Below are 16,311 nucleotides of genomic sequence, written 5' to 3'. Positions count from 1 at the left end.
GTTTATCTAATTATCTATTTAACAGCTTCAAATAAATCAAAATTCAAATCGAAAGTCATTCATCATTGTATTGATAAATAAAGTGAAAATCTGAGGGAACCCAATGTGGAACCCCGCCTCTCTTCCTGAAATATAGCAACAACCGCCAGGAAGCCCCCTGATTAGACTAGTCCAGGTTCGGTTAGTCACAAAGTGTTGCTTTTATTAAGGCGAGGCGGAGGGTTGCCGGGAGGGGTGGTTTCCTGGTAACATTTGTGTTATTGGGATGTCCTAATAGATAGATAGATAGATTATAAGAAAGGAAGGGTGTTCCACGGTAAAATTTATTAAGAATTAACCAAATGTCCAAACAGTTCGTAGCTTGATGTTACTTTTTAGCTTAGATCCAACCTAGAGAATAGTCCTTGGAAGAAAATCTGTTAGCTTGAGAGAACATTTCTTGACTGGGACACAGTCTAACCCTAGCTTGCACTAGTCTGCTAATAACTCGCATTTTTTTCTGAAAATTTTATAATAAATGAGTTTTACAAATATTCTTGAGCACTCTAATAGAAGACAATTTTCACCAGGGTAAGATAATCACAAAAATATATAATTATTATTATGTATGATGGATGACTAAGCTCTGAAGGATGTTCACTTTCTACAAGAAGGGTTGCATTGCCTCCATAAATCCCTTGTTAAATGATGTATGATGCTTGATCCCTAGATCCAGGAGTTTACTCCGATCCATTTCTACATCACGAGGTCTAGGAGCTCCAGGACTAGGACCAGAAAGCTCCTGAGCAGAGGAATACATTTATAACATTTTTGCGCGGAGCGAAATAAATAAATAATTATTTTCGTAAAATAAGTTATTTTTTTGGAGGGGAAAGATCTCAATATAAAAGGAACTGGCAAGTTTTAATTTTTTTTAAATATCAATTCTTAAAAAATATTAGGTAAAACTCAGCTTGGAACAAATTTTAAAATGTATTTATTTAAATAGTTAGATCATTTTATTTTCATATCTAAAAAAATTACAATATTAAGCAACCAGTATTGACGTACGTGACAATCAAATAAACAGTATACTCCTACTACTCATGTATCTCGATCTATATATATACTTTGCTTCTCTATTTTGTTGTTTGTAACCGATAAACATCAAAACGGCTGAACCAATCGGACCCAAATTTGTTATGGTAACTCTCGTGTTTCATGGGGGAAAAATTGATTTTTCAAAATCCACAAAAAAAATCTACAAAAGTTAAAATTTAAGAATCTAGTAATATAAATTTCCCTAGTTTTGATTCTCCATATTTATTGGTTGGGTTTGGTACAGCATCAGTAGAGTAGGGTGGACTCGAACCATCAAATACATAATCAGTGCTAAAACAATCAATTTATTTGCTTTCAACTTTTAATGCTAATAAAAATAAAAAAATCTTATTTATTGCCAAGTGCACATACATAATATTATTCCTGCCGTTTACCCGCACTTGAAATTAAATAATGATATTAGTTGAAATGCCCGGCGTTTTCCTGTGAATTAAAAAAATTTCATAACATTTTTAGCCTACATAATACTTATATCACCCCCGACCCCCAGGATACCATTGAATAATAAAAAGATATTTTTTTATAAAGCGGGAGGGTTGGTGTGGGGGGGGAATGAATTTGAATTTAAGATTATGTATGGAGACACCAAAATCAAATAACAGATATTCAATATAAAATGTAAAGAAGGATACCTGATGTAAATGGAATGTTAACTAATTTATATACTTAAAGGGAATTTTAACTGATTCATTTACTAAAGGAAATGTTAACCAATTTATATACTGAAGGAAGTGTTAACTAATTTATATACTAAAGAGAATGTTAGCTAATTTATATACAAAAAAGAGTCTTAACTAGTTTATATACTAAAGGGAATGTTAACTAATTTTTTTACTAAAGGGAATGTTAACGAAATTTCAAGTGAACTTCTATAAAAAAGTTGCATACCCGATTCACAACCGTTATTTGAATAATTATTAACATCACATTTTATTTTCCTTTCCAAAACAGATTTTTTTTACAACTTTTTTTCAAGTCCATTGGAAAACATATTCAGATTCTAAAAATTTCAACCAAATGAAAAATGCGCCCCAAATACAAAATAAATTTTTTTCCTCTATTTTTTAAAAATCAGTAGGCGATTACTCCATTTGCATGACACCTATTTAAAACGTTGTCTAAGTTGCAAAAGACTATATTTACCTCCAATGTTTGCACAATATTGGCAAGATCAAGAAGTATTTTTGCGATATCATCCGTGTGCGCCGGACACCGGACTTCGTAACTGGATATCTGGATTCAGGAATTCCAGTCAACTATTTAAAAATATGATATTTTGATTTGTCAAAAATTTAGAAATCAAGACGAGAAAACAGCAAAAGTAGAAAATTCTTCAAAATGTTAATAATAAACATCAAAATAAGCATGAAAAATAAAAAAGGGATCAAGGAAAATAAACAAGGAACCTTATTTTTGTTTACGAATAATGTGTACTGCAGATTCCGTGAGGACTGTAATCAACATCAGTGCGTATCAGGTTGAGTTTTGTTTATGTTTTGATTCAGAGACTGATTTACATTTTGTTTGTTAACAGGGGGTTGCTGCGGTATCTTTCTTGATCATGATCCAAAAAAATATTAAATTCACCAAATTTGTCAAAATTTATTTTTGTTTGTTTGTTGGAATTTCCTTTCCAGGTTTTCCAGATTTAACTGTGTCCAGGAGAGAAGTCAGTGCACTTTCCTAAAATTAAAAGAATGTTCACTAAATAAGTAAAGATATTCTGAACACTTTTTTTGAGAGAATGATAATTCATTTGGCCTTGAGGGAGGGGGACCTGCATAAAAATTGGACTTTATTAAGCCGCTTTTACTAGTACTTTTCCTCTCAATAAAACATTGAAATTGAAAATTCGAAGTTAAAAACTTTATACATAATTGTTGGAGATTATTTCTCAGCAGTGCCAAGGATTCGGATCCAATCGGATCAATTTGATCAATTGATCATTTTAATTTTATCTCCCTGAATCTAGATCCAATCAGATCAATTTGATCAATTGATCATTTTAATTTTATCTCCCTGGATCTGGTTTCGTAAAATCATCCATCAAGTGACAAAATATCATATTTTGCAACTTTGCGAAAAAAAAGAATAACATTGTTGACATTTGATTTTGGTGAAATTGATATAACAAAACTTAAGGAAATATTAGAGCTGGATCCGGATACATTTTGACAGGATCCGGATCCGCTAATAAAGAAGGATCCTCAGCAAAAATGAATCTTTGATTGTTTTACCTGGAGATTTTTCACGTTGCCATACAGCACAGGAATACGTAGAACAATATTAGAAGGGTTTTCTCGGACAACCGTCTCACCCTCTACTCAATATATTTATATAGAATACAATTGGACAGGATAGCCGACAGAGGTCTCTATTTTTGGCCCCCCCCCCNCTGCTCAAGATCAGTTGAAAGTCAAATACCCAACGTTTTGTGTTGCGCCATTGTCTTAAAACTTGACCATGGGTAACCCTATAAACCATAATGAACACTTATTTTACCCGGGCTGATCTTGCTTCCTATTTTTCCTTAGGCTTAACTATTTGGTTTGGTTAATGATATGATTTTTGTTAATCGCATGTAGCGTTGATTTGCCAATGACTTGTAGAAAGCTGGATTTTCAAACATAATTGAGTTATCTTCTTTTGTCCTTTTCTCAGTCAGTAAAAAGTAAAAAGAAAGAAATAAGGAATTTTTCCTTTAAGAATTGACTTTGTTTTCTTTTGTCTTTCCTCTTCCATCTATGCTTTCCTTTCTTTTTTTGTTCTCTGTGTTCACTGGCTCCGCAAAAAATTCTTTCTCAAATTCTCCTACTTAACCTTTCCTTACTTACTAAAATCGAATTTCTTTAGTCTATTGTTACCCCCGGGTACCCATGGTTTCCCTCAAAATATTTCAGCTCATTGGGTCCAGGTGTAGCTAATATATATACAAAAATATAAATTTATATATTTGAGCTTTATTTTATAGAACATAGGGCTCTTAAAGTAATAAATTGGTTGATTGATCGAGTGTTAACATATATACCTGAGATAGAGTACGATTTGATGTTACATTTAGATTCCATGATTTCTCCAGATCCTTCTCCATCTGATCAGGGAACCTCTGGGCAGCACAGTGAACAACTTTACACAAGAAAATAAAACTTTAATATCGATATATACTTTTTGTAGTACCTCACATGACCCCCACGATTGGCTAGTCAGGGGTAACAAATATCACTTAAGATAAAATTTATTTTCTACGAAGAAAACGGCAAAATCTGCGAGATTTTTATCGTTTATAATTGTTGTTATTGTTTCTTGTGTTCACTGAAAAATGGTGGATGTACACTCACACCGTCGTAAAAGTTTACTTACTAAAACGATCGTTCATTGTTCAATGTTCATATTGAAAGAGAAGTATAAATTGTCCTACTATTGTTTGCTTTAAATTAAAAAGACTTTTTGATTTAACATTTTGTTTTCAATTACCTAAGTTTGGTTTGATTTGTTTGATGAGTTGAATTGTTGCTTCACTGTCCGTGATATCATGCTGAATCAATCCTTCAATAGGTTTCGAGAAGCACAAACCTAAGAATAAATACGAAATTAAATCAAATTCAATATGGGGGGTCACAAATTGGAGAAACTTAATTTGAGTAAGATAAAAAATATTACTAGACTTCCCTCTTATTTAATTTTTGAATCATATCTCAAATTTCTCAAGTGTTGGACAATGTGTAAGAGTCTGTAAACGGAATTTCAAAAATATCTCTTACATACAGAGTGGCATGTTTGGTTCACAACGGTACCCTTTAAACCTTTATCTGAGTAACAATGAGAAAAAAAATCGTCAATATTAGAATTTTTCGAAAATCATTTGAAAGCTATTCAGTGTTAACTAACAAGTGCAAAATCTGTTTAAAGGAATTGGACTTCATTTTAAGTGACATGTTCTACAAAAGTTAAAAGAGTACAGTTGTAATACGGGCATCTAACTCTTTAAATGGACGGTCATGTCACTTGAAAGTACGTCTGTAGTCCCTTTAATAAAATAATGACGTAACAAACCTGTTACATCCCAGTCGTTCTCCTTGAAGACCTGCAAGACCTGTCTGCCCAGTAAACCAGAAGCTCCTGTGATCAACACTAAACCTTTCACCATCTTTATCTGAAAATACGGAAGTTTAAAAATTACATTAACCGCATTTATCGGTTCAGTCCTGGTACACGATTTTGTACATAAAAAATATTGTACATACTATTTTTACCAAAATTAGAATATATCCTGGCAATTATTTAAACATCACAATTTTGAAAAAAAATCTGAAACACTTGTAGTAAAATAACATGTTATAGATTTTGAAAAAAAAACAGTATGTTTGATGTACAGTTGACATATTTAAGATTTCTTGAATAAAAAAAACAATTTCTAGGTTATTTCAGATCATAAATCTCGGTTGATATAAAATCAAAAAGTAAATTTAAGCAATACTAATTTTTAAATTAAGCATTCTTATTTCTCACATCAGGGCTAAAGAAGCAAAGGAGGCAAATGTTCTTTTTGGTCTTGTAACCATAAGTAATTCACAAATTACCAAATTTAGAAAACTTTGTTTACCGAGAAAATGTCCTGGCAGTACATAATCGAAACAAAAAATCATAATCTAAAAGCATGTTTGATTTGATTAGTATTCCATCACTTCTGGAAGAATTCTCCTCAATGGATACAATTTTGTTTAAGTTTGTACTGCCACAGAATTTCTTCTGGAGTATGAGTATTTGTCTAGGCCTAGAATTTTTCTGTTAGCCTTCTTCATGTCTTTCTTAAGACGTCTCACCGTGTCACTTAACTTTTCTTTGTCATCAGAAAGCTTTGCTATTAGACGAGAGCGAACTGATTTGGCCTGAATGAGACCCTTATTCATGTTTTTTAGGTGGTCTTTATCTTGCTTCAGATCGTCATTATCTTGTTTGAGATTGTCGTTATCTTGTTTCAGATCGCTGTAATCTTGTTTTAGCTTGCTGTTATCTTGATTCAGGTTTTCGCTATCTTGTTTCAACTTGTTGTTATCTTGTTTTAGCTCGTCGGTAGCTTGTGTCAGCTGGTCGTTATCCTGTATCAAGTTGCCGTTAGATCGTTCCAGGTTGTCGGTATATTGTTTCAGGTTGATGTAATCTTGCTTTCCCTTGTCGTTAGCTTGTCTCAGGTTGTCAGCATATTGTTTGAGCTTTTCGTTATCTTGTTTATACTTGTTGTTATCTTGTTTCAGGTTGTTGTTAGATTGTTTCAGGTTGTCGTTATCTTGTTTCAGGTTGTTGTTAGTTTGTTTCAGGTTGTTGTTATCTTGTTTATATTTGTCGTTATCTTGTTTATACTTGTCGTTATCTTGTTTCAGGTTGTTGTTAGATTNACTTGTCGTTATCTTGTTTCAGCTTGTCGTAATCTTCTTTAGACTTGTTGTTATCTTGTTTCAGCTTGTCGTAATCTTCTTTATACTTGTTGTTATCTTGTTTCAGCTTGTCGTAATCTTCTTTATACTTGTTGTTATCTTGTTTATACTTGTCGTTTACTTGTTTCAGGTTGTTGTTAGATTGTTTCAGGTTGTCGTTATCTTGTTTCAGATTGTTGTTAGATTGTGTCAGACTGTCGTTTTCTTGGTTTAGGTTGTTGTTATCTTGTTTTAGCTTGTTGTTATCTTGTTTCAGGGTTACCATATTATTGAAATATTTTGTATACTTTAGTTGCAAAGCATTATTCCTCATCTTTAACTGATTGTTGATGTTGGTTAAGCAATTACTCTTATCATTCATCTGTGAATACTGCAAAACCCCCATTTGGAACCCAGAGTCTAGAAACCGGGTTTTCAGCTCTTGATCAGAAACCTGTTCTGCGTTGTTAAGATTTTTCACTTTAGAATTCATCTGAAGTTCACTCGATTCTCCTGAGTTTGATGAATTCTCTTGTGAAAGAGATGTTTCTACTGTTTGAGTATCAATAGTAATGATCTTTCTTGAGTTCTCCTGTGATCCAGAATTCTTTAAATCTTTAGGATTTTCTTTTGCAGTCATTTTTTCAGAGATACTGGTCTTGCTTTGATACTTATGAAGTTCCTTGTTTCTCTTGGCTTCTTCGTTCTCCAGAGTATTTGACTTATCTAAATCTCTCTCAGGATTTTCCGACTCTTCTAAATTTTCTTGCGGTAGGGATTTCTTTATTTCTTTTTTTTCTTTCTTTCCTAGAATTGCTTGTTCTTTGGGATTTTTTAGTTCTTCAACAATTTCAACCTGATTCCTATTTAGCTCTTCAGAATTCTCTAATTCTTCGGTGATATTCTCATTAACACTTGGCTTGTCTGTCACGTTAGATATTAAATCTGTAGACTCCTCCAACCCATCTGAAAATAGTAATATTATTATTCAAATCTATATTTGGTTCAAAATGCACAACAAACAGTAAATGCATGCGCAGTATATATATATCTTTAGCATGTACATCTTGAATTAAAAATATTTTTATTTAATGTTTAAATCAACATAAAATTAACTAGAGCAGCAAAATAAAGAAGAAAAAACAGCAAAAATTAGGAAAATACCAATTTGTTCACACCAACTAATTCATTTCAGCATGACCAGCCAATTTTTAATACTTTAAGCAAACAAATAAAACATGTGCCACCATAAACACAGATATCCGACCTCCGGTTTGACCTCTTTTCCATTATGCTCTCGAATATGTCAAGATCTGTTAACACTAAGTATATTGTCAGCGAAAATTGGGAAAATACCAATTTGTTCACAACAACTAATTCATTTCAGCATGACCAGACTTAATACTTTAAGCAAACAAATAAAACATGTGCCAACATAAACACAGATATCTGACCTCCGGTTTGACCTCTTCTCCATTATGCTCTCGAATATGTCAAGATCTGTTAACACTAAGTATATTGTCATGTTTAGAGTTTGATTTGATTTTGTTTTATTACACCCTAGCAGTAGTTGACCTCCAACTATTCATGACCTCCCCTGGAGGTCAAAATTTATAGTTACTGAAAATGGGTCGAGTTAGGTATCAAATCATATTTTATTGATGTTCTAATTCCATTAAAATGCACCCTTTTGATGTGGAATGATTTTTAAGGTCTTTGAATATTGTTATTTTAAATTATGATTGAAAACATTATTGGTGGCCATGTAAGTTTGCGGTTTGCAAAAAATGCTCGCAACTTCTCCTTGAAAGTTTTTTTAAGTCAAATCTTTCTGGTATTATCTTTTCTGGTCGAACGATTTTAAGCGCCTTTATTTTCGGTCATCTAGAAAAATCCAATTCCATTTAGTCAATTTCAATTTAAAATTACTAATCCTCAGGATAAATACTTTTCAGAGTTGTACTACTTAACTTACCTTACCTTACTACTTCACTATGTAGATGCTGACTATCAGAGGAACCCCATGATGAACACCGCAGTGGAGAAGAGATCACCGGCACGGTTTTCAAAGGATACGGTAGGTAGTTAGACAAAAACAGAAAACTTAAACTTCTCAGTCGAAAAATGAAAACTTTCAACATAAACTAACTTTTAAGTGTAAATTGATGAAAATTGTCAGACGAATTCGTCGATTTTGACGATGGACGAACTTGAAATCTCAAAATGCCGGCACTGTATTCAAGGATACGGTAAGTAGCTAGACAAAAACAGAAAAAGTAAGGATAAGATAAGTAACAAGACAAATGAAATTAGGATATAAGTAAAAAAAAACTTGATATGTTGTTTTCGGTATCTCTCTTCTCCACTGTGGTGTTCTTGATGGTGTTCCTCTGCGCGGCCACGTCCACATAGTGAAGTAGGATATCTCTGAAAAGCATTTATCCTGAGGATTAGTAATATTTAAATAAAATTGACTAAAATGAATTGGAATTTTCAAGATGACCGAAAATAAATGTGGCGTAAAATCATTCCACCAGAAAAGATAAAATTTTAGGATGAATTATACAAACTATTAAGGGGGGGGGGGCGATGCAATTCGATAATTTTCGGCGGCGTAAAGCCCAAAAAACATAGATTTTTTACGAAAATGAAGATTTTGACCGTGGGACTTTAAAAAAGCAAAATGCCGGCTTGAATATCGAAAGGCTATATAAATCTGCGATGTATGTGATTTTCAAAAATGAGCAAAGTATCAACACAAAAACTTACGGTAATTTCCTAGAGAACGATTTTTGGACCCCTCCCCCCCCCTCTTAACAATTTTGTACATGGATCTTAAATGAAAGAAGATCTTAAATGTAAGACATGTTGCCGCAGAGCTCGGCCCCTAGCCTGTCCTAGCCGCAGCGCTCGGCCCAAAAAGTGTCTTAACCTAACCTAAACCTAAATAAAAGAAAGTGTCATAACTTAACCTAACCCGTGGCCGCAGCGCTCGGCCCCCTAGCCTGTCCTAGCCGCAGCGCTCGGCCCCTAACCCGTGGCCGCAGCGCTCGGCCCCCTAGCCTGTCCTAGCCGCAGCGCTCGGCCCAGAAAGTGTCTTCACCTAACCTAACCCTAAATAAGGGGCGGGGGGTCCAAAAATCTTTCTCTTGGACGGACCCAAACTTACTGACCTAACAAGTTTTAATTTTAAGAATTTTTGGAAATTTGATTTTTACAGTAATTGCGTATTTGAATAGAGGTTCGATAGTTGAGCCGGCATTTCGGGTTTTCTAAGTCGTTCGTCCTGAAAATCGTCAATTTAATAAAAATAAATCAGTTTTTTGACCATAACTTCCAAAATACTTATCGGATCGCGTAGCGTACCCCCCACTCCACAGTGATTGTTGAGTCCTTCCGGAACTTGATTGTTTTCTAGTCAAAACGATTGGAGCAACTTTTATTTTGGGCGAAATTGAGTAGTTAAAAATCCATTGTGGCGAATAAAAGAAATAATGTTTCTTACTGAAAGCTGAAATAGTTTCTTCATCCTCAACCTTTACTTCTGCTTCCTCTACATACTCTTCTTCGAGTTTCATTTTTTTAGTTTCAACTTCATCATTATCCCCAATTCCAAATTTTCTCTTTATGCTCTGCCTTTTGAGCCGTATCTGTAGATTAAAGGAATCCATAAGCTCTTCATAATCTAATCTTGCTAGCTCGAGCATCTGATTACGATCCTTCATTGAACTCAGTTCAAGATTCAGTTCCCTAATGGTAGCTTGAAGATGCTTAGTAAGCTCTGAATCATTTGAGTAGTTATCATTTTGTTCCATTTTAAAAACTTTGCTTTATTTACGACGAATCTTATTTATTTTATAAGTAGAGAGTGTAGCGCGGTAAATGTTCTTGTGAGGAAATATCGTCTTTGACTTTGAATTTAATCAATCAACCAAAAGTACACAAACGATAATCTTTTTATTGATGGTGTATTTTTCGACCTACGCGTAAATCCGCTATACTCCACTTCTTACCTACGCCAAATCCGCTATACCACACATCCGACCTACTAGGACTTGGTTTTACAGCTGCTTTATCGAACTGTGGCCAAAGCACTCGGCCCCCTAGCCTGTCCTAGCCCCGGCGCTCGGCCCAGAAATTGTCTTAACCTAACCTAACCTAACCCTTAAATAATTCAAAAATAAACAGCTGGCGTAGGGTCCAATATTGCAGTATGTCGGAAAGTTAGAAGGTCAGAAGTTCAGCAGGGGGATGTTGCGTATGACGTTCTAACATTACCCTTTGGATTCAATTAAATGATGTGAGGGCCCAGCTATTTACCAAGGGCAGAATTTCTCTAAAAATATTACCGCAAAAACACATTTATATTATAGTCCTGGATATTACAATTTCATGAATGCAGTAAAGCTCTTGTTCGATTGTAGGAGTAATATTGGCAATGTCAGATAATAACACTTATTCCACAGTTTTCTGGTTCTTACTGTTAACAATTTTAAATAGGTAGGGGCATATTCATGGGATAGAGAGGGGGCAGTGCCCCCCCCCCCCTCTAAAACAAAGTATAAAAGAGAAGAAAAATGAAAATTTATTTAAAATATTTTTTATTTTTTTTTTTAAATTAACACGGTTTTAAACTATATAATTTATTTATTTATTTAAATACACTACACTGTATTAAAATATCAATTATTTATTTATTTATTTGAATACATCTGTTTTAAAGAATAATATATTTATTTATTTAAACACATTGTTTTGAAGGATTATTTATTTATTTATTTGAATACACTGTTTTGAGATGATCAGGGGTGGATACAGGGGGGCGGGGGACATTCGCCCCCCCCCTGACAGATTGGAATTGTTTGTTCCTATTTTCAGAATAGCTTCTCATTAGCATGGGAAAGAAACCCTAGTGCAAAACAGGAAAAATATCTGTCTTAAACTATAATGTGTGAAAAGTTAAAAATCTAGTTTTTTAGTCTTTAGTCATTAATTGTGACTATTTTTGACTCTATTAAGTCAAAAGAAATTTTCAACTGCGGCGCGACTTTTTGTTCCTAATTATGGATTTTTTTCCTAAAAAATCTTGCCCCCCCCCTCACTTAAATCCTGTATCCGCCCCTGGAGATGATTTATTTATTTATTTATAGAATACACTGTTTTGAAGGAAAATTCATTCATCATTTATTTGAACACATTGTTTTAAAGAATAAATTATTTTTAAACCCACTGTTTTGAAGGATATTTATTTATTTATTCGAATACACTATTTTGAAGAATAATTTATTTATTTAATTGAATACACTGCTTTGAAGAATATTATATATTTATTCAATTGAATACACTGTTTTAAAGGATATTTATCTATTTATTTGAATACACTGTTTTGAAGAATAATTAGTAAAAATGTTGCAGATGTTCCTACAGCACCCAGCATTGAAGTTCTGTCTGCTGGATAAAAGCCTAGAGCTGTCATCCTTGTCTTGCTGTCTATCTCATGCATAACTTTGCAAAAATATATTTCAAAATGGAGATTTTTTGAAAAAACAAAATAAACTTACCAAGCATATGTTCAAACTTAAGATCTACAGGACTATCCATGAAAACATGTCTGAATTATAAAATTGTAAAGAATCAAACTTTCAGAATTAGAGTGTTATTTATGAGGTTCAGATCATCATCAACACCATATTTAATATCAAGAAAAGAATAATAGGAATAGTTAAAAGGTTTTTCATAGGGGTAACACAAATTTTTGATGGATAATTTTAAACCATCATTTTAATATGTCTATACAGAAAAAAGGTTTTTACCAATCAAAAAAACAATACTTGCTTAGCTAAAGTTTTCCCCAGAACTTTAGAGACTTGGAAAGAAGTTATAAAATGTAATCTTAACAATTTTTATGCGTTTTATACCATTATACCTAAATCTCAGGAATTTTAAAAATAAATAAACAGCCATCAAATATATGTGGGTACGGTTATAAAGAGCTTCATATAATTATTCAATTAAAAATTTTAAAAACTTACAGCGTTGCACTATTAGTATAGTTCAAGTTTTATAAATTCTTTTAGTTTTTCTGATGTTTTGGGTTAATCTGTACTTACCTATGGTAACTACTAAGTTGATGAAGAGCTTCCAAACAGCTTTCTGAAATGCTAGAAATATTCATTAATGTTATAATCAGAGACGTAGCAAGTGTCAAATCTCCAACACCCAAGATGATCTTCTGAGCATAGAATGTTTGAATTGCATCATGAACAACACTCATCAGAATAAAGGTAAAAACAGAAAATAGAACAAACAATATCGGACCCATTCCTTTCTTCAGCTGATCATATGCTGTAATCCGTTCTGCTGAAAGTATAGCCAAGCCTCTGATATTAGTTTCAAGATCAGTGATCGAGTTAATGAAGTCTCCACAAATAATATTTACAACAACAACTATGAAGATCAAATATGCGTTGGATTGGATTTTCAAAAGAAATTTTAATGGTCTCAATGAGCTTACATGTGATTAAGTAATAACTATTGTAATGGTCATATGGAAATCAAATAGCTCTTCCATCAGCTTTTTGATATCCCATATACCCTAGTAGACCATAAACCATACAATCTTTCTCCGTAAAATGTCGTCTTAAACCCAACCTTTTCTCGAGTAAATCTAAACAGCTTGTGAAAAGTGAAACATGTTTTAATATAGTGGATGCTTAAAATTTGTGATTATTTTAACCAAATGGGTATTTTATTTTTCAGAAGTAATAATTGTTTTATTCTGATCAAATATACCCCTTATTTTCTGCTTCTACTAGCAAATAGTAAGAACCTTTAAAAATCAAACATTGTTTACAATTAAATATTTCAACGATTTATTGTTAAACTGTGCTTATTTTTAGGTTTAAAATACACAATTTTTTGTTCATTATGAATTATGGATTAATAGTAGAAAATGGGAAAACCAACCTGATAACTATAGATGCCCTGGGGACCATAACCTAAGAAAATAAATCTCTGGGGAAACCAACCTGATAACTATAGACGCCATGGGGACCATACCCTAAGAAAATAAATCCCCGGGGAAACCAACTTGATAAATAAAGACGCCCTAGGGACCGTAACCTGTGTAACCTAATCTCTCTAGGGAAACCAACCTTTGATAAACCTCAAGGCCCAACAACCCTATAATTACAGAATAAGTTGGGACATGCTGAAAAAGGTTCATAGAAAAAATTTTCTGGATCAATTTCATTTGGAATAATTATTTCTGTAAACTTTATTAACAAGTTACACACAAGAACACTTGCGCATTTGCATAATAAATAAGCATATTCCAATCCCTGAATTAATGATAATAAAGTCATAGAATATATCTCCTAATAATGAAGTCATCCATACATCTAGTCTCAAGTGCGTTGGCTGAGAAAAGTAATCTGCTACTCCCAGTAATTTGTCAAAAACACTTAGAACAACCAGAGCAAGTACCTCAGAGTTTCGTGAAATATGCAATTCATTTTCATTATTGATTGATTGGATATTCCTGAAGAGGAAACCTAAAGTTCCTGGGAGAAGGATAACACAAGATGCTTTCAAGAGTCTCCAAACAGCTTCTGCCAGAACATCATCAAAGGGAATTTCAGATGTAAAAACATGGTAGTAGTAGGGATAATACAGACCTATTCCCAGGAAAGACCATAAGATCAGACTAAATCCAGCTCGTAGAGACAAAATCCTGAAACAAATGTTTGGAATTTTTGGTCTTTCAGTTAAGATCAATCTTTACAGGCATGCTAGATACAAAAAATCAATTGTAGAGCAAAAGGGTATTTACTCAGTTATCCAAGAAAAAATTTGACAGTTAATTTCTAAAATTTCCGGATTACCTGAAGTTGAAGGATTTTGTCTGCTTGTCTACGCTGACCGGCACAAGAAGGATCAAAATTAAGAACTTCAGGTACTTCCACACCAGGTTGCCTTGCTCAAGACCAAACTCAAAATAAAAGTATTTATCATTCGCTTTTATCGCATACAAAAATATGACAGTTTTCCCTTCATAATCATAAATCTTAAAACCATTTGGTACATGGTACAAAAAAGCTGTACAATTTATCAGAAAATGAAACTTTAAAAAATCAAATTTTAGATTAACTATATAAAATAGATGAATATTACACTTGTGGTCTCCTCTAGGAATATTTTTCTATCCTTCATGGTGAGGACTATGTAGATTGTAAGAACAAGATTTGAGTTGACCAGACCCGGATCTAAACCAGGAAGTATTGTCTGAGTACAAGTATTTATAGCTGCATTTGATTAGCCCTGCCTATACCATCTTGCAGGGCTCACTCTATCATACAATTGGCCATGTTTTTAGTTTTTGTCATTTTAAAAAAAATATGCAATATTATCCTTTTTATAGATTAGTATGCCAATGCTGTAGGATACTCCACTTACCCAACTCTTTATGTCCGGTAGAAGGTTGAAGTATTACTGCCCCTGGTTTATATATCCAGTAGAAGGTTGAAGTATTACTGCCCCTGGTTTGCCAATTATAAACTTTTTTCCGGTATTTACCAATTCTTGAGAAGTGTGTGCTTAGCATTTACAGTGTGACAGTTTAATCACATGCATAAAAAATGGGCCACATTAGAACATATGAACATTTTAAAATTTACGTAACTCCAATTTTTTCCTTCCAAAAAGCAAGTATTTCTTTCGCAATTGATGAAGGATAAAAAATATATTTTGCCTCCGATATAGAACACTATATTGAGCGTAAGAAAACAGAACTCTGCACAATCATTTACAACATTTTATGCCCAAAAGCTGTTGAACAATAAGCTGTTAAGTGATACTCAGATAAACCATGCACGAAAAGTCTTATGCACCAATAATTTTGAAACCTGCCTCACTTTTAATAAAATGTGATCCAAAATTTTTTATTTGCAAATTTAATTTTTTGGAGGGAAACCTCATTGTTTGCACTGTTTTGAACCTTATTTATTGCATCGCAAATATAAAAAAAAATTAAGGAACATTTCTTTTGGTGAACATTTTAAACTTAATTTCCTTATAAAGGTGTTCAAATATTACTTCCCCTTACAATTAGACTAGAGCTTAAATAAATACTAAAAGTTGTACTCTAGCTAATGAAAGAGAAAACTAAAATTTTATATTTAAAATTATAATAATATACTTCAATCATGGGTAGGCCCAATTTAAGGGACTGTACATGTTATTCTAAAAGTGACCCTTTAAAATATATATTGCGTGGCATGCCTCTGACTCACAGCCCTTTAATCTTATTCTGAGTCACACTGAGGGAGATATTGTCATTTATTTAACTTAAATATATTAAATTCCATCGTATTTCTTTCTTCATTGTTTCTATTGAAAATCTGCAAGTATAGATAAACCCCAATTAAAGTATAATAAATTTTCAGATAGAAAAAACCAGTTTTCCAATATCCTTGGTCAAACAAAGGTTTACAGGGACTAAAGGTTTTTACAAGATTTAATAACCATCAAAATCAAATATAAAACAAAAGACAAATAAATATCATTTTTAAAATGGTATTCCAATTGTTTTTACCTTTGTCTTCTGTGTGGTTAGCTTTATACTGCTGGGAAGAACTGGGAAAATTATTCACTCCTCTTAACTAATAAAATATTTTACCAAATAATAATAAATTAGTTTATAAAAACATATTTGACAGTTTTGACAAAATATCAAAGATTAGTGTGACAAAAACAAATTCATCTTCATAAAATCATTTCATTGCAACATTATGTTTGC

General features: G+C 32.9%; 4 protein-coding genes across 6 annotated transcripts; all 4 read right to left on the bottom strand.

The window, feature by feature from the left end:
* Positions 1 to 492: 492 nt before the first annotated feature.
* On the bottom strand, positions 493 to 5,273 carry LOC111698373 (methionine adenosyltransferase 2 subunit beta). Its single transcript, XM_023468690.1, has 7 exons — positions 5,155 to 5,273; positions 4,576 to 4,674; positions 4,090 to 4,227; positions 3,339 to 3,421; positions 2,731 to 2,784; positions 2,204 to 2,334; positions 493 to 794 (listed from the first exon to the last, which is right to left on the bottom strand). Exons 1-7 carry the CDS (start codon positions 5,246 to 5,248, stop codon positions 644 to 646), a joined length of 750 nt encoding a protein of 249 aa, XP_023324458.1. The 5' UTR covers positions 5,249 to 5,273; the 3' UTR covers positions 493 to 643.
* A 101-nt stretch (positions 5,274 to 5,374) lies between these two features.
* LOC111698363 (sporulation-specific protein 15) lies at positions 5,375 to 10,365 on the bottom strand. 3 transcript variants are annotated; one of them, XM_023468680.1, is made up of 3 exons: positions 10,021 to 10,365; positions 6,636 to 7,481; positions 5,375 to 6,388 (listed from the first exon to the last, which is right to left on the bottom strand). In XM_023468680.1, the coding sequence occupies exons 1-3, from the start codon at positions 10,328 to 10,330 to the stop codon at positions 5,823 to 5,825; spliced, it is 1,722 nt and encodes a 573-aa protein (XP_023324448.1). In that variant the 5' UTR covers positions 10,331 to 10,365; the 3' UTR covers positions 5,375 to 5,822. The 3 variants fall into 3 exon arrangements, with proteins under 3 accessions (XP_023324448.1, XP_023324446.1, XP_023324447.1); XM_023468678.1 differs by having other exon boundaries at positions 5,375 to 6,473; positions 6,658 to 7,481; XM_023468679.1 differs by having other exon boundaries at positions 5,375 to 6,452; positions 6,658 to 7,481.
* Positions 10,366 to 11,829: 1,464 nt separating this feature from the next.
* On the bottom strand, positions 11,830 to 13,024 carry LOC111698391 (uncharacterized). Its single transcript, XM_023468713.1, has 3 exons — positions 12,626 to 13,024; positions 12,077 to 12,126; positions 11,830 to 12,020 (listed from the first exon to the last, which is right to left on the bottom strand). The coding sequence occupies exons 1-3, from the start codon at positions 12,835 to 12,837 to the stop codon at positions 11,884 to 11,886; spliced, it is 399 nt and encodes a 132-aa protein (XP_023324481.1). The 5' UTR covers positions 12,838 to 13,024; the 3' UTR covers positions 11,830 to 11,883.
* Positions 13,025 to 13,780: 756 nt separating this feature from the next.
* Positions 13,781 to 15,537, bottom strand: LOC111698390 (uncharacterized). The gene is made up of 4 exons (XM_023468712.1): positions 14,970 to 15,537; positions 14,688 to 14,779; positions 14,399 to 14,505; positions 13,781 to 14,247 (listed from the first exon to the last, which is right to left on the bottom strand). The coding sequence occupies exons 1-4, from the start codon at positions 15,115 to 15,117 to the stop codon at positions 13,803 to 13,805; spliced, it is 792 nt and encodes a 263-aa protein (XP_023324480.1). The 5' UTR covers positions 15,118 to 15,537; the 3' UTR covers positions 13,781 to 13,802.
* Between the last annotated feature and the right edge of the window lie 774 nt (positions 15,538 to 16,311).

Source organism: Eurytemora carolleeae, unplaced genomic scaffold (assembly GCF_000591075.1).
Source record: "Eurytemora carolleeae unplaced genomic scaffold, Eaff_2.0 scaffold310, whole genome shotgun sequence".
NCBI classification, from domain to species: domain Eukaryota; kingdom Metazoa; phylum Arthropoda; class Copepoda; order Calanoida; family Temoridae; genus Eurytemora; species Eurytemora carolleeae.
This window is presented reverse-complemented; position numbering and strand designations above follow the sequence as displayed.

Coding starts and splice junctions, on each gene's coding strand:
- LOC111698373 (XM_023468690.1), bottom strand. CDS start 5,248: ATGGTGAAAGGTTTAGTGTTGATCACAGGAGCTTCTGGTTTACTGGGC. Junction 4,228..4,575: donor ACAAATCAAACCAAACTTAG/GTAATTGAAAAC, acceptor TCTTGTGTAAAG/TTGTTCACTGTGCTGCCCAG. Junction 2,335..2,730: donor AATCTGGAAAACCTGGAAAG/GAAATTCCAACA, acceptor TCCTGAATCCAG/ATATCCAGTTACGAAGTCCG.
- LOC111698390 (XM_023468712.1), bottom strand. CDS start 15,117: ATGCTAAGCACACACTTCTCAAGAATTGGTAAATACCGGAAAAAAGTT. Junction 14,780..14,969: donor TACCGGACATAAAGAGTTGG/GTAAGTGGAGTA, acceptor TTCCTGGTTTAG/ATCCGGGTCTGGTCAACTCA. Junction 14,506..14,687: donor TCCTAGAGGAGACCACAAGT/GTAATATTCATC, acceptor TTTTATTTTGAG/TTTGGTCTTGAGCAAGGCAA.
- LOC111698363 (XM_023468678.1), bottom strand. CDS start 10,330: ATGGAACAAAATGATAACTACTCAAATGATTCAGAGCTTACTAAGCAT. Junction 7,482..10,020: donor AGAAACTATTTCAGCTTTCA/GTAAGAAACATT, acceptor TACTATTTTCAG/ATGGGTTGGAGGAGTCTACA. Junction 6,474..6,657: donor CTAACAACAACCTGAAACAA/GTAAACGACAAG, acceptor AACCTGAAACAA/GATAACGACAAGTATAAACA.
- LOC111698391 (XM_023468713.1), bottom strand. CDS start 12,837: ATGGGTCCGATATTGTTTGTTCTATTTTCTGTTTTTACCTTTATTCTG. Junction 12,127..12,625: donor CAACTTAGTAGTTACCATAG/GTAAGTACAGAT, acceptor TTTATAATTCAG/ACATGTTTTCATGGATAGTC. Junction 12,021..12,076: donor TAAGTTTGAACATATGCTTG/GTAAGTTTATTT, acceptor ATTTTTGCAAAG/TTATGCATGAGATAGACAGC.